The sequence below is a fragment of the Melanerpes formicivorus genome, unplaced genomic scaffold, assembly GCF_026170545.1.
Source record: "Melanerpes formicivorus ecotype bairdi unplaced genomic scaffold, bMelFor1.0.p_v2 SCAF_21, whole genome shotgun sequence".
Taxonomy (NCBI): domain Eukaryota; kingdom Metazoa; phylum Chordata; class Aves; order Piciformes; family Picidae; genus Melanerpes; species Melanerpes formicivorus.
In genome coordinates, this window is record NW_027142373.1 from 12,356,338 (window position 1) to 12,376,346 (window position 20,009).

At 50.5% G+C, this 20,009-nt stretch overlaps 1 protein-coding gene across 4 annotated transcripts in view; it reads right to left on the reverse strand.

Annotated features, from left to right (window-relative positions):
- GAS7 (growth arrest specific 7) overlaps nucleotides 1–20,009 on the reverse strand; it is a 141,998-nt gene that overhangs the window by 50,578 nt on the left and 71,411 nt on the right. For all 4 annotated transcript variants that reach the window (XM_068151629.1, XM_068151628.1, XM_068151627.1 and 1 more), the window contains exons 3-4: nucleotides 3,053–3,124; nucleotides 337–389 (exon numbers count right to left, since the gene is read on the reverse strand). In XM_068151629.1, the coding sequence (XP_068007730.1) occupies nucleotides 337–389; nucleotides 3,053–3,124 (125 nt within the window). The remainder of the gene's footprint in view (nucleotides 1–336; nucleotides 390–3,052; nucleotides 3,125–20,009) is intronic.

Genomic DNA, 20,009 nt, shown 5'->3' on the forward strand with positions numbered 1-20,009 from the left:
ACAGGCCCAGGCTTCAGGCGGGAGTGGCAGGGCAGTTTGTAGGGTTGTTCACAGTGACTGAAGTGGTCTGGTGGAGCTTTCAGAAAGGAGCAACAGAACAAAAACATCCAAAGGATCTTGGCATTTGGGTACTGTTTCACCAGTTGGACACAAAGATGATCTGTTCTAGATGCAACAAATCTGATCTGACAGTTTCTGACAGAAAATGCTTCTGACCTCCCGCTCTGGGTGGATTCCCAAACTACTTCTGTCCAGACCCATTTGTTCTTGGACACCACTGGTTGGCTTTCCCCCAAAATGTACCTGGGGGTCCCCACTGACTTTTTGGAGACTTACATGGCCAGAGTCGAGCTGGTGCACTGGAGTTCCAGAGATGTGGTAGCCATTCACTGTAAGAACAGAGGCAGAGTTAGCAGGCTTGCTGCTGGTGGACAGTGAAATACATTTGCACATTTAAAACCCTGATCAGCACACACAGATACAAATCACAGTGCCTTTTAGGAGCCACCAGCGTTCACTGCCTCCAGGCTAAGAAACCATGGATGCTTCTCCCCATCCCAACAGGCTGTGTGGCTATATGTTGTATTAGCTCTGAGCCACAGAGACTCTACAACTGGACTCTTGAAGCTCAGCCCAAGAGCTCACTCAGGATCCTGCAGCAAGGTCTTACCAGGAGTTAGAAGCTCCAAGGTGACCTCATTGTGGCCTTCCAGTATCTGAAGGGGGCCTACAGGAAGGCTGGGGAGGGACTTCTCAGGATCTCAGGTAGTGATAGGACTAGGGGCAATGGAATGAAGCTGGAGGTGGGGAGATTCAGGCTAGATGTGAGGAGGAGGTTCTTCACCATGAGAGTGGTGAAACCCTGGAATGGGTTGTCCAGGGAGGTGGTTGGAGCCCCATCCCTGGAGGTGTTTAAGCCCAGGCTGGATGAGGCTCTGGCCAGCCTGATCTAGTGTGGGGTGTCCCTGCCCGTGGCAGGGGGGTTGGAACTAGATGATCCTTGTGGTCCCTTCCAACCCTGAATGATACTATGATACTATGATTACTGAGCTGGAAAGAGCCAAGAAAAAGACTCCTAAGCTCAAAACAGCTGCCACAGCACTGTGTGACAGAATGTTAACTTTTGAAGAAGTCAGGTTTGTTGTGTTGAGTTTACATGGCAAGATTCTGGTAGTGGGGGGCTACAGGACTGGCTTCTGTGAGAATCTGCTAGAAGCTTCCCCTATGTCCAACACAGCCAATACCAACTGGCTCTAAGATGGACCTGCTGCTGGCCAAGGCCAAGCTTATCAATGGTGGTGGTAGCACTTAGGTGATAACAGACTTCAGAAAAGGAAATAAAAGCCCTGCACAACACCAGCAGCAGTCAAGTCAGGAGTGAGAATACATCAAACAACTCCATAGACACCAAGGCCAGTGAAGAAGTGGGAGGAGGTGCTCCAGGCACTGGACCAGTGATTGTCCTGCAGCCTGTGGTGAAGACCCTTGGTGACACAGGTTGTCCTCCTACAGCCCATAAAGCTTAACAGTGGAGCAGATGTCCACCCTGCAGCCCATGAAGGACCCCAGGCCAGAGCAGGTGGATGCCCAAAGGTGGCTATGACCCAGTGGCTGGCACAGGCTTCTGGCACGATCTGTGACCCCACACTGGAGCAAGTGCACTGTCAGGACCTGTGACACCATGGGGGGCACTCACACTGGAGCATTCTGATCCTGAAGGATTCTGCCCTGAGGATTGGATCCACACTGGAGCAGTTCATGAGGAACTACAGCCTGTGGGAAGGACTTGTGGAGAACTGCTATGGGAGGGACCCTGTGCTGGAGCAGGGGAATAGTGCAAGGAGTTCGCCCCCCGATGAAGGAGTGGCAGAGGTGGTGTTTGATGAACTGATCAAAGCCCCCATTCCCTGTCCTCCTGTGACCCTCAGGAGGAGGAGCTAGAGAAAATCAGGAGTAAAGTCAAGTGTGGGGAGAAGGGAGAGATGGAGAGAAGGTGTTTCTTAAGAGTTCTGTTAGTCTCTGGTTATCCTCTAATCTGATTGGTAATAATTTATTTTTTCCCCATGTTGAATCTGTTTTACCCATGGCAGGAACTATCTCTACCCCTGAGCTTTTCACTGTATTTCCTCTCCCCTGTCCAGCTGAGGGAGAGGAGTGATAAAATGGCTTTGGCGGGCACCCGGCATCCAGCCAGGGTCAAGCCACCACAGATGTGAAAACCTGGGTACATGTTTCATGGCAGGGAAGCAAGCCTTGTGAGATGGTCATGGCTCATCTACACAGCTGTAGGTGGCTTTAATTTTGGAACAGGCAAAACAAAGAACAATGCTCAAGGCAGGGTTCAGGCAAGATTACAAATCCTTTGGCCACACCAAAACCTGCAGCACTGCAGCACCCCTCCCACTCAGCTCTGCTGATAGAGGGGCATCAGATTGAAAAGATTCCGTGACAAACATCCTCTGGACTGCATTACTGACAGTCAGCTGGCAGCAGTGGCTTTAACATTTAGCACTTCTTATTCCAGAGAATGTTTGCTTTGCTTTGTCTTTCTGCAATACCTGAAACTTTTCGGTACACTTCTGCAGCTGATACTCTGGCACTTGATTTCCTGCAACTTCAAGTCAGGTGAGAAGTGAAGTGGTCAGTCCTGGAGCCACCACATGCTGAAACATTGCATTGTGCAGCTGGGCTCTGCCCACATCTCTGCAGCTTTTTGCTTCCTTGCCCTGGCAGAGCAGGGCTGGGAAAGGCAGCGGGTCCTCCCCCAGAGCTATCAGCCCTGCTGGCTCACTCAGCCACCATCTGCCTCTGTGCTCCAAGGAAGGAGCCCTCTCTGCTCTGAGCAGACACTTCAGACTGCCAGGCAAAAGCTGCATCCCTGGGAAACAATGGGCAAGGAGCTGTGTCAGGAGAGAAAGCTCCATGTTTACTCTGCTACACTCCCATCCATCCCAAACAAGCACAGCACTCTCCTTTGCTCTGGCAAGGGGCAGAGCAGCAGTCATGCAATGGAGCAGTCAGGCATAGCATCAGGCACAGCATCAAACAGTACCTGCAGAGCTCTTCTGTGACACAGGGCTCTTGGGGGTCCCAGGAACACTGCTTGGACGCTCCCAGGTCGTTTCTGTTGGAGGGAAATGTCGATGTAAGGGTGATGGAGGCCTTGCTCATACAGCAGAGTTGTGCCCATTACACACCAGAGCTGTTCCCATTACCCACCATTTGTACCCATTACCCACATGCAAATGAATCTGACTCTCAGTGTTCTCTGAACCAGCTTCTTGCCCTCTGAGGAAGGTGTCAGCACCTCCCTGCACTTCCCATTCTGTCCCAGTGTTTTCTGCTGTCACTCCCCAGCCCTGACTCCTTTGGCAGCCAGCTGGGATGGGTGGAAACAGAGCAGAGTGGGAGTTGCATCCCTGGTTCTTCCAGTGCAGCTCTGCCCCAGGGCTGTGCTCAGTGAGGAAGCAGGGACACAGCTAGAGCACAGCTCACTGGCTGCCTGCCCAGTCAACCTTTCTAGGTGTGCTTTAATCAAGCCCAACCCAGAGTCTCACTCGCAGCCCACTGCAGGCATGGAGACCTGCCTGGCACTCCCAGTCCTGGTCTTTACCCTAGGCACAAGGACCAGGTGCTGGCAGTGTCTTTGCCCCCGCTCTCTGCTTGAATGGCTGCTGTGGATGGCTCTGGTGACATAGGCACAGACTGTAATGTATTTTTCCCCTCAAAAAAGCTGTTTCTCTAGCAAATGTACTGTTTTCCAGACAGGTCATATGACCCCACCTGGAGCTCTGCATCCAGTCCTGCTGTCCCCAACACAAGAAGGACATGGAACTGTTGGAGAGGGTCAGAGGACGTCACAAAGATGATCAGATGATGAGGACAGGCTGAGAGAGCTGGGACTGTTCATCCTGGAATAGAGAAGGCTCTGGGGAGACCTTAGAGCAGTCTTCCAGTACCTGAAGGGGGCTACAAGAAAGCTGGAGAGGGACTTTTGACAAGGGCTGGGAGTGATGGGACAAGAGGGAATGGATTGAAGCTTGAGGAGGGTAGATTTAGACCAGATACTAGAAAGAAATTCTTGAGGGTGGGGGTGGTGAGACACTGGAACAGGTTGCCCAGGAAAATAGTGGCTGCTCCCTCCCTGAAGGCCAGGCTGGATGAGGCCTTGAGCAGCCTGGGCTGGTGGGAGGTGTCTCTGCTCATGGCATGGTCCCTTCCCTCCCAACCCAAAGCATTGTGTGATTCTGTGATTAGTTTTGATACTCAAAAGAGTGCTGCTGCTTCCCCCCTCTCAGTTTCCATTGTGCTCATGTTCCCAGTGAACGGGAAGTGATTTTTGCCCACATGCTAAATACAGCAGATTTAATTGCAGGATTCTGTAGAGGACGCAAACAGCAGACAGTGGATTTGGAACAGTGAGTTCTGCAGAAGTCTAGCTAGAAAGCCCAAGCCATCATTCCTTTTGAATACACAGAGTGGTGTCAACCCTAATCTCAAACGCTGCCTGCTGCCAATATCAAATCAGGAACTCAGCAGCTCAGTGTAATTAAGTCACAGGACGACTCTGGCAACTCTGTTTGAAGCTCTTATTCCAAAATCCCAACCAACAGCCACCTAACCCTGCCAAAGCCTGGAACCCTGCATCTCCCTCAGGGTTCTGCATGAGCATGGTGAAGTGGTAATGGAACAGGAGAAGCTGAGAGAGCCCTTGGGTGGAACAGTTTAGGGCTGGCAGCCGGCAGTGCCATCAGGGCACATACCTTATTGCTGTCTACAACTCCCTGAAGGGAGGTTGTAGCCAGGTGGGGGTTGGTCTCTTTTCCCAGGCAGCCAGCACCAGAATGAGAGCATACAGTCTCAAGCTGTGACAGGGGAGGTTTAGGCTGGATGTTAGGAAGTTCTTCACAGAAAGAGTGACTGACCATTGGAATGTGCTGCCCAGGGAGGTGGTGGAGTCACCATCACTGGAGGAAGAGACTTGATGGGGCACTTTGTGCCATGGTTTAGTTGATTAAATGGTGTTGGGTTATAGGTTGGACTCTATGATCTCTGAGTTCTTTTCCAACCTGGTTAATTCTGTATTCTGTATTCTGTATTCTATAAGACCTCAATACTGTGCTGTTAAAAGAAACCTCCTTCCAGAGCAGGGCTGTTTGCATTCCCTTCCACTTGCAGGTCCAACCAATCTTTGCTCTTGGTGATCCATGGACAGGCTGCAAACCTCACTGAAAGCCTATGGAGACCCAGGGGAGCAGCAAAGGAAGAAGGCTAGGAGGTTTGCACACTGTCTCCACATAGAGGGGATTCCTACCTGCCTTTTGGCAAGAACAAAGTGAATCCAAGAATGCCCAAGTGAGACTGTTCCATGCTACTGCAAACAGCATTTCTAACTTTGCATGTTTTCAGGAACAGCTTGGGAGAAGCCCTGGAGGTCTTTAAGGCCAGGCTGGATGTGGCTGTGAGCAACCTGCTGCAGTGTGAGGTGTCCCTGCCCATGGCAGGGGGGTTGGGACTGGCTGATCCTTGAGGTCCCTTCCAAGCCTGACAATTCTACCATTCTATGATCCTCAGTGAGTGCTGCTGTGAGCAAGAAGCAGGAATGCTGACATGCTTCAAGAGCCACGAGAGCTCTGTTGGATAAAGAGGAGACTGCTGTTTGATCTACCCTTGCACATACATCCATGCACACATACAGATGCCCTCAAAGGGTTGTGTTCAGTTCCTTATTTCAGGAATGGTTTTGGGATTACAGATCCCAAATGCTGGCAGGGGCCAACCACCACACGTGGGAGAACTAAATCCTTGGGATGTGCGCCCTGCTTCCCCCTCTCTCCCAGCCACAGCATGCTTTTGCTTGCAAAGAAAAATGCTTGGAGGTTTTCTGTTGCTTTTTGTTTTGCTTTATGTTTTCCTTTCAAGTGCAGAACCTGGAGGATTGGAAGCTTTGATGAATCACAGCAAAATATTTCAATTGTACTCAACTTTTTGTGAATTGAGTAGCAAGTGAATAAATTCCATGCTGGGTGAATGAGGAAGAATTGGAATGTGTTTTAACTGAACAGAAGGAAAATGAAATGCTAAGAGTTGTCTTTTATGAGTCAGCTTGGCTTGGCTTAAAATACACAAATGGATGCAATAAAGGCAAATTCTAATTTGCAGTTACTGGGATGCAAAGGGCTGGAACACCTCTCCTATGAGGACAGGCTGAGAGAGTTGGGGTTGTTCAGTCTGGAGAAGAGCAGGCTCCCAGAAGACCTTCTTGTGGCCTTCCACTATCTGAAGGGGGCTACAGGAAAGCTGGGGAGGGATTTTACAGGGTGTCAGGGAGTGATAGGACTGGGGGGGATGGATCCAAGCTAGACAAGTTCTTCACCACAAGGATAGTGAGAGACTGGCACAGGTTGCCCAGGGAGGTGGTGGTAGCCTCATCTCTGGAGTTTTTTAAGGCCAGGCTGGATGAGGCTCTGGGCAACCTGCTGTAGTGTGAGATGTCCCTGTCCAAGGCAGGGGGGTTGGAACTGCATGATCCTTGGGGTCCCTTCCAACACTGACAAATCTGTGATTCTGTAAACCACAGAAGGTGCTACCCACACTTCTGGTCCAGTTTTCTTTTCTAATGCAAATTGTCAATGAATAAAAAATGTGAGTTGGCTTAAGACAAGCATTTGAAAGAGTGGCTTTGGAGGTCTCTGTGGAGGGTTCATGATGCCCACTCATGCTATGCCCCAATGCAATCACTGCTTGTGTCAGAACTGACTGTAGAAACAATTCCCTTCATATCTGGCTGGGTTTTTTTTTCTGCAGACATCTTTATCCATAATATTTTCCCCATGAGGGTGGCGAGAGACTGGCACAGGTTGCCCAGGGAGGTGGTGGAAGCCTCATGCCTGGAGGTTTTGAAGGTCAGGCTGGATGTGGCTCTCAGGAACCTGATATAGACGAAATGGGTAGATTGAGATTGGATGTTAGGAAGAAGTTGTTCCCCAGGAGGGTGGTGAGAGCCTGGCAGAGGTTGCCCAGGGAGGTGGTGGAAGCCTCCTGCCTGGAGGTTTTTGCAGCCAGGCTGGATGTGGCTGTGAGCAACCTGCTGTAGTGTGAGGTGTCCCTGCCCATGGCAGGGAGGTTGGAACTGGCTGAGCCTTGAGGTCCCTTCCAACCCTAACAGTTCTATGATTCTATGATTTTTGCCTGTGTGATACCACACAGAGGAATGCAGCTAAGCCCCTACAAATATTTGTGAATGGAATACCAGCTGCTTCTTGTCACTGGTCTCTGCTCTGCCTGCTAGCTGCTGTGGTGCTGCTGATCTTCTCCTCTGCCCTACAGAAAGCCCAGATGCATAACCTGAAGACACATATTCTGTACATGAAAAAGCAGCGCCCAGTGTTGGCATATCTGAGAATGCATCCTGAAACACACTGAGGATCTAGACAACTTTTCTCAAATCAGGTGACTGTGGGGCTATGCACAGTGAAAAATAAACCAAATGAAAATGAACAGTTTTAAGCCCATTTATTTTGAGTGCCTGGAGGGAAATAAATTAAGTACCCCCTCAGGTGGCTCAGTTGGTAGCACATCAGACCCTTAATGGGAAGGTTGTGAGTTCACAGTATCACAGTATAACTAAGGTTGGAAAGGACCTCGAGAATCATCGAGTCCAACCTATCAACACAGACCCCATGACTAGACCATGGCACCAAGTGCCACATCCAATCCCCTCTTGAACACCTCCAGGGATGGGGACTCCACCACCTCCCTGGGCAGCACATCCCAATGACGAATGACTCGCTTGGTGAAGAACTTCCTCCTCACCTCGAGTCTAAACCTCCCCTGGCACAGCTTGAGACTGTGTCCTCTTGTTCTGGTGCTGGTTGCCTGGGAGAAGAGACCAACCCCTTCCCGGCCACAACCACCCCTCAGGTAGTTGTAGAGGGCAATGAGGTCTCCCCTGAGCCTCCTCTTCTCCAGGCTAAACAACCCCAGCTCCCTCAGCCTCTCCTCACAGGGCTGTGCTCAAGGCCTCTCCCCAGCCTTGTTGCCCTTCTCTGGACACCTTCAAGTGTTTCGATGTCCTTCTTAAACTGAGGGGCCCAGAACTGGACACAGGACTCAAGGTGTGGCCTAACCAAAGCAGAGTACAGGGGCACAATGAATTCCCTGCTCCTGCTGGCCACACTATTCCTAATGCAGGCCAGGATGCTATTGGCCCTCCTGGCCACCTGGGCACACTGCTGGCTCATATTCAGGTGGCTGTCGATCAGCACCCCCAGGTCCCTCTCTGTTTGGGAGCTCTCAGCCACTCTGACCCCAGCCTGTAGCTCTGCATGGGATTGCCGTGGCCAAAGTGCAGCACCTGGCACTTGGACTTGTTGAATGCCATCCCATTGGACTCTGCCCATCTGTCCAGTCGGTTGAGGTCCCTCTGCAGAGCCTTTCTACCCTCTAACTGACTAACACCTGCCCCTAACTTGGTGTCATCTGCAAACTTGCTGATGACTGACTCAACCGCCTCATCCAGATCATCAATGAAGATGTTGAAGAGGATGGGGCCCAGCACTGATCCCTGGGGCACACCACTGGTGCCTGGCTGCCAGCTGGCTGTGGCACCATTCTCTACCACTCTCTGGGCCCAGCCCTCCAGCCAGTTCCTAACCCAGCACAGAGTGTTGCGGTCCAAGTTCAAGCCTGCAGTGGGCAGTAGTGTCCTCCCTTACTCTAGTCATGAGGTCTGTGGTGACAGGTTGGACTCGATGATCTTTGAAGCCTCTTCCAACCTTAGGAATACTGAAATCCAGTGCTGCACACAGAGTAAGAGAGGGATTGCTCTGGCTTCACAAGCAGGGATAGGAACTAACTTCGATCAGGACTGCACTGCTAATGCCATCTGCTGGAAGCAGCTCCATGTCCCAAGGGAGCACTGCAACGATTCCTCTGCAGCTTACTCATGGTTACAAGCGAAGGGGGAGGAGGGGGTGGGGTGGTGATATTTTTTTCCACAGCCACATAGAAAAGGCTTGGTGAGAGAACACCCTGTCTGATGTGGCCAAGACAGAGTGTGGTCTTGGAGTACCAAATGCAAGCCTTTTCTATGTGGCTGTGGAAAGCCCAAAGACGCCTTGTAACTGCTAGTAGGAACAGACTCAACATTGGACAAGCTTTTATATCCCATCCAATTATTCAGAGAGGATGATGGAGTCAAGCTACCACTTCTCACCCTGAGATGGTGTAAGTTAGCCGTGGCAGACCAACACTGACAAGGCCTGTCCTTCCTTACCAGCCACATGCTAATTATTCCATTAACCAATTAGAAGAAGGACTAAGCAGTAGCTTCCTTGTCACTCTTTGGACTGTGAAGGAGGGCTGTGGAGAGAAAGAAGTCCTGTAGGTCTGGGAGATACTTGGAAATTAGTTATTGGGCACTTGTTCTAACTGAAATGATGCAGTGAGAGGAAAACCAGTTACAAGACCCAAGCTGCCTGTGCCAAGAGAAGCAAAGAGGTTTTTCACAGATGTGGTTAAACATTTCCTCCCCAAGGAAAGCAGAAACCAGTGGTTTGGGGGAAGAAAGTTCAGTTTGCATCTCTGACAGGATGAGAAATGACATGATGTGTCAGGCCTGCAGAGAGCCACACACTGGGACATCATCTGAGTCAAGAACCAGCTTCTGAGGAGGTCTCAGTGCAGATGATTTTGTGACCAAAGTGAAGCAGCTGAAGAAGTTTTCTGTCTCTTCTCCATGAATCTGGTATTGCTCTGAGGTCACTGCAGCTGCTTTCCAATCTGCACATACAACAGCAGCCAAGCATCAGGTTTTAAGGTCTGGCAGAGTGTGCTGGTACTGCTTTCAGAAATGGGTTTAGTACTTCTTCTCTATTTTATGGATTAAATGCTTCATAGTTTCATTTGCAGCCACCTACAAGAACCAGACAGAGGAAGCCAGAGGAGCTCTAGGTCTGCTTGCTGTGCAGAAACTGTCCTTGGTCTTAAGGATCTGTAGCAGCTACAAGAGAGTCCAGTGCAGAGCCACAGAAATGATCAGGGGAGTGGAATATCTTCCTTATGAGGAGAGCCTGAGGGAGCTGAGGGCTCTGTAGCTTGGAGAGGAGCTTGAGAGGTGGCCTCATTCATGTGGATAAAGATGTGTAGGGTGAGTGCCCAGAGGCTGGAGCCAGGCTCTGCTGGGGGATGCCCAATGCCAGCACAAGGGGCAGTGGTGGAAGTTGAGGCAGAGGAAGTGCCATGGAAACATGAAAGAATATTTTTTCCCTGTGAGGGTGCCAGAGCCCTGGAGCAGGCTGCCCAGGGGGGTTGTGGAGTCTCCCTCTCTGGAGATATTCAAACCCCACCTGGATGTGTTCCTGTGTGACCTGCTCTAGGTGATCCTGCTCTGGCAGTGGGGTTGGACTGGATGAGCTTTTGAGGTCCTTTCCAGCCCCTAACATTCTGTGATTCTGTGTAACTCACCTGCTGGTGCTCTCTCACATGTTCACAAATAGATTTAGCTTGTTTGGGATTTAACAGCTAATCTGTAGTGCTGAGCAGCTCCAAATCCAATTTCTGCCCTGAACAAGATGAAGCTGTGCATGCTGCACAGACCACTCTGACATGGATGAAGAACACCACCACACTAGGTCCTTCCTCAATGTCACATGAAGACACCCTGCTAGCTTAGAATCAGAGATTTGTCAGGGTTGGAAGGGACCTCAAGGATCAGCCAGTCTCAACCCCCCTGCCATGGGCAGGGACACCTCACACTGCAGCAGGTTGCTCGCAGCCACATCCAGCCTGGCCTTAAAGACCTCCAGGGCTTCTCCCAAGCTGTTCCTGAAAACATGCAAAGTTAGAAATGCTGTTTGCAGTAGCATGGAACAGTCTCACTTTGGCATTTTTGGATTCACTTTGTTCTTGCCAAAAGGCAGGTAGAAATCCCCTGTGTGTGGAGACAGTGTGCAAACCTCCTAGCCTTCTTCCTTTGCTGCTCCCCTGGACCTCCATAGGCTTTCAGTGAGGTTTGCAGCCTGTCCATGGATCACAAAGAGCAAAGATTAGTTGGACCTGCAAGTGGAAGCGAATGCAAACAGCCCTGCTCTGGAAGGAGGTTTCTTTTAACAGCACAGTATTGCACTCCCCAGTCCTCACCTGCAGGCTGCTTGAAGCCACCATGCTGCAGCTGCCTTGGCTGGTAGCAAACCTTACCAGCAAAGTTCCATCTTGCACCTTCTCTCCCCTTCTGACTTCAGATGCTCCCCACATTTGTGATGAATCAGAAAGGGTTTCACAGCCCTTCATTTCCTTATGCTGTGTGTGGGAGAAAGGAGCCCAAAGGAGTGGCAGGGGGAGTGTGTATGTTTGGCCAAGCAAGGAGGGAAATCACTTGCGGTACCCCAAGACTGGAGTGAACCATTCCAAATTTGAGAAGCAGGAGTGGGTGAATGAGGATACAATGCAGATGTTTTCCTCCTATTCCACAGAGGACATGTAGCACAAGCAGATTTTGTTTCATTGGAATTAGAAGGTCTCAACTCTGCATTGAGTCACAAGAAATATCTCCAGGCCAGGAAGAACCATCCTGGCTCTCCCCTCCTGACCTCTTGCAGACCAGAATCTGAGAACTCTCCTGATTCAGCACCACAGCTCTTTTGTCCTTGTGCTCCAATGTTTTGGCTGAGGGAGCCCTGCAGCACCAAACCCAATACAGGTCAGCTCAAAAGGCCAAACCAACCAGCCCATGGATGAGCCTCTGAACGGCACAGTGTCCTCACATTGCATTGGGAGGTCACACTTTTCCATGGATCTCCCAGGACCTTGAGCTTTACTTCTATCCTCATCCCTATTGACAAGAGATAACAAAAGCAGGCAGAAGTGAGAGCTACAAATCTCTGCACATGCACAGAATATGACATTCAACCTAACAAGTGCAGAGCACAGAGCACCGTGCAGCATGAACTAGCTCAGCAGGAGCTGCAGGGCCAGAGCTGAGATCCAGCTCCATCCCACAGGCAGTTCAGTGAAAAAAGAGTATGAGGATGCCACACAGCTTTTACCCTCAGACCCCAAACAGTGCTACAGAGACAGGCACCTTCCAAGAGTTCCTGAAATCTTCTGACCATATGTTGAGGGAAGAGGTGCTTCTCACCACCTCAACAGCATGGGAAAAGCTGCTGACAGTACTCCTTACTTGAGCTTTCAAAGTGAGCACTGGGACCTGGACCACATCCCTCCTTTGGCCAACAGCATGCATCAAAAGTGAGCCCTTCACCACAGGCTTAGCAGTGACAAGAGTGAGAACAGTGCCACTCCCAGCAGCTTCTGAGAACACAGTTTGCTCTTCTCTTTTAGGGCACTTTAGCAGGGCAGGTTTCTGCACCACTGTTCAGCTTGGGCATGCTGTATCAGAGGGAAACTGTCCTCAAGAGGTTTTATCTGTATGAGGAAAAAACCCCATTTAATAAAAGTCCTTGCATCTCTTAGGTGTCTTGGGACATCTCTTAGGTGTCTCCACAGATGACTTTGTGTGCATTGTAAGCAGAGTTAGAGAAGATGTTGACTGTAGCTGGTGAGATATGAAAGAAAAACCTCACCCACAGACTAAATCTTTCCAAGCTCTGTAACTGATTCAGAGAGATGGAAAAATACCAGGCAGAGGAAGAACTGGAAGAGATTGTGGTTGTAGTAGGTTGGGGCTTAACCTGGCCTAGTTGAGAGGTGTCCCTACCCATGGCAGGGAGGTTGGATTAGATGACCTCTAAGGTCTCTTTCAGCCTAAGCCATTCTGTCATTCTGTGATTCTGTTTTTACATTCCTTCTATCCACTGGGGCCTCACTTCAGGTCTAGCAGGTACTTCAGAAGGGGCAAGAATTGTCTGCAAATGGTAAACCTCCTGCTAGCCAGCACTGCAGTACTGGTTGTCTTCAAGGACAGAGCCCCCCTAATGCATCTGGCCTTGGTGAGCCCCAGTCTGGCTGCCAGGCTGTGACAAGGTGTGCTGGGCAGGAGCTCCAGGACCATGCCAGTCTAGCCAAGCTACTGGGTCACCTCCCTCAAATAAATGGCATGCTTTCAGCCTTCTAACCAAGGAAAGGTAAAATAAATCTTGTTTAGTCTCTGAAAATAAAGAGTTCAAGATTTGGTAGGGATTGGCCACAGCCAACTGTTTGCAATAGCCTCAGGGCCACTCTTAGGCAGACTCATTCCAGGCTGTGCTCAGGCTGCCAGGACAGATCTTGTGTGCACTGGAGAAGTGGCCACTCTCTGTGTTCACCCACACACAGCAGCAGTGAAAATGCAAATACCTCCACATGATCATGTAGTAGGAAGTTCTCCTACTTAGTGTTGTTGTCATCCTCCCAACACCCAGTGAAATGCAGCAGTATTCAAAGGGCTTTCATCTTCTTGACTGAGGTCCAGCTTACAGTGGTGCAATAGGGAGGTTTTCTTTGCACCTGGTGCTTCCTAATGGAACTGTATTTATGTGCTTACAATGCTTAACAACGCTGTGACTTAGGGAAGAAGAGTTGAGCTTGGGACACACTAAGGTTACAGCACTCTCTGCCATTGCATAAAAGCCGTGAGACATAAATGTAGTGAGAGAGATGGTTTAAGATGGAGGACCTCAGCACACACACACAAGTGCCTCTGAGTTGCTGTGCATATTCCCTGACCCAATGAGTGTCTTAATGACAAAAGTGTGACATACAAGATGACCACAACCACTGTCACCATCTCTTATCCAGCCATGTGGTGTGAGCCACTGATCATGACCACAGGGACAAGGAGGATGAAGATGGGTGGGGATTCCAAGAGGATCAGAGGATGATGGAAGGGACCTCTAGAGATCTTCAAGTCCAACCCCCTGCCAGAGCAGGACCATAGAATCCAGCACAGGTCACTCAGGAACACATCCAGATGGGGCTGGAAAGCCTCCAGAGAAGGAGACTCCACAACCTCTCTGGGCAGCCTGTTCCAGTGCTCTGGGACCCTCACAGGGAAGAAGTTCTCCCTCCTGTTGAGGTGGAACTTCCTGTGCTGGAGTTTCTATCCATTGCCTCTTGTTCTATCCCAGGGTGCAACTGAGCAGAGCCTGGCCCCTGCCTCCTGACCCCCAGCCCTCAAATATTGATAGACATTGATCAGATCCCCTCTCAATCTTCTCCTCTCCAGACTGAACAGCCCCAGGGCTCTCAGCCTCTCCTCCCCAGGCAGTGCTGCAGTCCCTTCAGCATCCTTGGAGCCCTCCCTTGGACTCTCTCCACCAGATCCCTGTTCCTCCTGAACTGGGGAGCCCAGAACTGGACACAATGGAGCTTAGACATATCAGCACTTCACCACTCAGACTGGGATGTTTTAGCAGTTAGTGATTTGGTGCCCTGGGAAATGCACTTGCAAGAGAAAGACAGCACCATGCTGGGTGAAAGGACCCAGCTGCTCACTAGCCATGGGGTTGGTATGGTCCTGAAGCTCCATGTTTGGGAGTGGAAGGCAATGCCTTCATGGCACTGGCTGCTCAGCTGCTGCTTGGTCACTGGCCAGAAAAGCAGCATCTGTTGTGTCTGCTCTTCCTGGGGTCTGTGGGCAGGCTGCACAAGTGGAGTGTGCTGTGCTTGCACAGCTGGATCAGAGGCTTGCATAGAGTCAGGAACTCCGGTGGAAGAAAAGAGAAAGGTAAACCAAGACAAGCAGGAAAGGGTGTCCAGGAGGACAGAGACAACAGCTGGCTGGAGGCACCAGCAGGATACTAAAGTCATACAGATTTTTTTCAGGCATATCTAGACTTTTTTTCCTAAAAATCTGGACTTGAGATTCCTCTCAAGGCAGTGATCACTACCTAAAAGTCCAGGTGCCAGAACTTGCTGTCCAGGTGGTGCTTTACTGATGGTGTTTGTGACAATGAGAATGTTTGGAACTTCATTAGGATCAAGGTGAAAACAGATCTCCTGCTTTCCAAGAGACAGAAAGCTGCTTAGCAGTAAAGGGGAAGGGCATAACAGCACAGACAAGGAAAGCCTGGAAATAAGGACACAGTATGTAAGGCTGACCTCAGCTGAGAATGCAGATGGCAGCAAGCCACACTTGTACTGCAAGTATGTAAGTGTGACAGACAAGGCAACTGGTGCTCAAGGAAAACTCCTATTGTTTGACTAATGCAGGAGGTGTTACAGCTGCAGCACATCAGAAAATTTCTTCAGCATAATCAAATATTTTCCTGCTGAATCTACCACCCACACACAGTTGTAAACCACTCCCAAGGACGGTAAGTGACCGTACAGTTACCCACACAGGCTCTGCGTTCTGGGCACAGGCTACTCTGAACATGGCAGCATGATCCCAGGGCTCCCCTTCCAGAGGGGCAGTACTGCATCCAGCTCTGGAGCCTTCAACACAGGAAAAATATGCACCTGATGGAGGAGGTCCAGAGGAGAGCCATGAAAATGATCAGGGGGTTGGAGCATCTTTGCTCCAAGGACAAGCTGAGGGAGCTGGGGGTGTTCAGCTTGGACAAGAGAAGGCTCCAGGGAGACCTAACAGCAGCCTGCCAGTACCTAAAGGGGGCCTAGGGGCAGGATGGAGGGAGACTGTTTGCAAGGGCCTGTGGTGACAGAACAAGGGGCAATGGCTTCAAACTAGTGCAGAGCAGATTTAGATTAGGATGTTAGGAACAAGTTCTGCAGCATGAGGGTGGTGGAACACTGGAGCAGGTTGCCCAGGGAGGTGGTTGAGGCCAAATCCCTGGAGATATTCTGGGTGAGGCTCAACAGAGCTCTGAGCAGCCTGATCTAGTTGGGGATGTCCCTGCTGAGTGCAGAGGGGATTGGACTGCATGAGCTTTGGAGGCCCCTTCTAACCCAGACCATTCTATGATCCTGTGAAAACACACCACAGCCACCCGTGCAAGCAGCCTGGAAACTCTTCCACGTTCTCAATGCTCAGGTTATGTGCAGCAGCAGCATCTCTGCCAGCACCATCCATCCAGTCAATGGCTTACAACAGCCATGTTTGAAAAGAAGATTCATGGGGTGTCAGAGCAGAAGAGAATGCTCAGCCCAGTTTTCTAACAGATAGGTAAGTCCTGTCCCTGCACAGAGGATGGGTTTAAGAGGCTATGTGAAGCGCACATCCAGCTGGCAGCCAGTCACTAGTGGTGTGCCCCAAGGATCATTGCTGGGCCCTGTGCTCTTTAACATCTTTAGTGATGATCTGGATGAGGGCATTGAGTCCATCAGCAGTCAATTTGCTGATGACACCAAGCTGGGGGCAGGAGTTGATCTGCTGGAGGGTAGAGAGGCTCTGCAGAGAGACCTCGACAGGCTGGACAGATGGGCAGAGTCCAAAGGCAGGAGATTGAACACATCCAAGTGCCAGGTGCTGCACATTGGCCACAACAACCCCAGGCAGTGCTACAGGCTGGGGTCAGAGTGGCTGGAGAGCAGCCAGGCAGAAAGGGACCTGGGGGTACTGGTTGATGGTAGGCTGAACATGAGCCTGCAGTGTGCCCAGGCAGCCAGGAGAGCCAATGGCATCCTGGCCTGCATCAGGAACAGTGTGGCCAGCAGGAGCAGGGAGGTCATTCTGCCCCTGTACACTGCACTGGTTAGGCTGCACCTTGAGTCCTGTGTCCAGTTCTGGGCCCCTCAGTTTAGGAAGAAGGTTGACTTGCTGGAATGAGTCCAGAGAAGGGCAATGAAGTTGGTGAGGGGTTTGGAACACAAGGCCTATGAGGAGAGGCTGAGGGAGCTGGGGTTGCTTAGCCTGGAGAAGAGGAGACTCAGGGGTGACTTTATTGCTCTCTACAACTACCTTAAGGGAGCTTGTAGACAGGCAGAGGTTGGTCTCTTCTCCCAGGCAGCCAGCACCAGAACAAGAGGACACAGTCTCAGGCTGCACCAGGGGAGGTTTAGGCTGGATGTTAGGAAGAAGTTCTACACAGAGAGAGTGATTGCCCATTGGAATGGGCTGCCTGGGGAGGTGGTGGAGTCCCCATCACTGGAGGTGTTCAGGAGGAGACTTGATGGGGTGATTGGTGCCATGGGTTAGTTGTTTAGGTGGTGTTGGATTGGTTGATGGCTTGGACACGATGATCTTGAAGGTCTCTTCCAACCTGGTTTATTCTATTCTATTCTATTCTATTCTATTCCATTCCATTCCATTCTATTCTATTCTATTCTATTCTATTCTATTCTATTCTATTCTATTCTATTCTATTCTGTTCTGTTCTTTACATCTTTCAGAGATGTACAGCATTGCCACCCTCCCACTCTGCTTCTCACCTCCTCTGCCCCTTCATTTACCTCTCCTACACTAGGTCTTTACATCCTTCCCCCACCACTTGCTCCCAGACTGATGTCTCCTCTTGTTACAGTTTGAAGGGGGAACTTTAGCCTAGTCCCTGACTGCAAAGCCTGAAAGGAAAGTAAATTGCCATTGGATATAAAAGAAAATAATGATAAGGTCTATAGAATTCATTGGATGGCTAATGGGATATAGAGCAGAGGCATTAACAGTTCTTTCCCTCTTTTCCTTGCAACTCCTTTCTCTCTTCCATGGCCTTGCCAGGGGTATCTCTGTCTTGACTACTGTGTGAGATAATGGGAAGGAGGGAGGGAGTGGGGGAGGAGGTGACCGATCCCCTGGATCCGTCCAGGGAGGGCTGAGGAGTTTCTGTGTTGTTTATGCATTGTAAATATGTAGAGATTGTACACAGATTGAATATTCTGCACATAGTCAGTGCATTGCCTAGTTCTAGATTGTGATTGCATCCAAACTGAGCTGCTCTGGTAATTTTGGTTTGGGGGTAATTCTCCAAGTTCGTTTGGGGGTAATTTCAATCCCCCACACCTCTCATTTGCAATCCCAATGTGTAACTGTAATTATTGTTGCTAAGAAAATGCCACACCACGTTCCTTCAGGAACACACACTTGTTTCAAGTGATGCCAGTGTAGTCCTGGGAGAGGCTCAGCACTAATAGGATGGTCCCTGCCCATGGCAGGGGGGTTGGAACTGGATGATCCTTGAGATCCCTTCCAACCCTAACAATGATTCTATGCTTCTGTGATGCAGGAAGTTGCCAACAGTCCTGAGTCTTATATAAAGCACTGCAAAGAGATGCAGGCAGGGCAGAGCAGTACAAGCCAGCAGCAAGTAAATAAACAGTAATTTCACAGGGACTGTCAGGCAGGAGATACCCAGGCCAGAACTCTTGCTTGCACCTGCCTCTGAAGGATCCTAGGGTTGTGCAGGTGTGCTCAGAGTTCAGAGTAAATGGCAGCCCTCTGCCTGTTTGTCCTCTTTCCCAGACAGGTTTGCTTCCCATTAACAGCCAGCTCACACACATGAAAGGTTTTGGAAGCTTGGCACATAGGGATTTTGCAACACAGAGCATCCTGGGGGCATTTGTTTCCTGAAATTCCAGCAGAGCAACAGCTTCCCCCTGCCTGGCTGCAGTGGTACCTCTCAGGGACAGGCAACCTCAGCTGGATGGTGAAATGGACAGAGGCCCTGGGGGGGCAACAGAGGTCTGCAGCATTCCACAGAAAGAATTCACAGGCTTGTCTTCAGTCAGGCCACACACAGCAAGCCCTCACCTGAGTCACAGAGACGGAAGTCTTTGAGTAAAGCTCTGGGACATTGATCAAGCTGGGGCTTGAGCCAGCTCACTTGAAATATGAAGGCCAGAAGGTAAGTGGCAGTTTCTGGAGACCTCATTTCATGTTTCTCCAAGTAGGTCAGCACCAGAGTTGATCTATGAGCCCAAGCAGAGTGCAGATGGACAGTTGGCCCTAAGGGATGGCCTGACCACTGTTTGATGAGATAAAACCAACAGAAAGGGTGACACAGTGCTGGTAAGGAATACCCATCAGAAAGCCTGTGTTGGCACTCTTTGTGAAGCAACCAAGGGCAGTGGATGGGCAGTCAGGCTGGCTCAGAATCATGGAAGCTGTGCACATGGGTGTTTTACCCTCTCTCCAGTCCTCCTTCACTTTTCTCTCCCCTTGCCTGCAAACAGGACCACTAAACCCATTCATCTTGGGATATACAGACCTCCTTCTCCCTCAGCCCCTCAGCTGCCATCACTTCCAGCTGCCAACACCCCACCCCATCCCCGGGATGTGAAGCATCCACCCCTACAAACCCCTGTTGGCCACTGGGAAGGACCAAGCCAGAGAGGGCTGGGTTGAACAGCAGGCTCTTCCCCATCCAGAGTCACAAGAACCATAGCTCCAACCCAGACTTCCTCTGCAGGGCAGCAGGAGCTCCAGGAGACATGGACAAGGGGTTTGAGCTGCTTATGGACTTCAAACTGCTAAATCCTCTTCCCTTGGCACACCTGGTGGGTGTGGGACATAGAGGGCAAGTCCTGCTTGATGAACTTGTTCTCCTTCTATGACAAGGTGACTCAGTTACTGGATGAAGGAAAGGCTGTGGATGTTGTTTACCTGAATTTTAGGAGAGCCTTTGACACTGTTTCCCACAGCATCCTCCTGGAGAAACTGGCTGCTCATGGCCTGGACAGGTGGACACTTGGCTGGGTAAAAAACTGGCTGATGGCCAGGCCCAAAGAGTGGTGGTGATGGAGGGCAGCAGGACAGAGTGCTGAGGAATGGCCAGTCCTGGGAGGCTGGGAAGGACCTTCTCACCCTCACAGACTTGTCAGAGTAACGACTGGACTCCCATTCATTGCCCCAAAGGCAGTTAAGTATTCCTCCCCCATCTGCTGACTCAGACCTGAGTCCTGCACACACAAATGCAGGTTTGTTCAGCTCAGACCTAGCAGTTTCTGGCTTGCTTTGGGGCTTACAGCTCAGGCCAGTCTGAAGTCATGTGCTGTAGCCACCTTGAAGGAGCCCTGTGCTCTGGACAAGGTGTTCTCCCTGAGACATCCCTGAAGCTGCAATTGCAGCCATTCTGTTCCACTGCCAGAGCCCAGCTGGCCTCCAAGGTTTCTCTCTTTCTTTCCCCAGGTTGTATTTCCCAGAGTTGTGCTGTTTGCTAAACCTGTCAAGGCTTCCT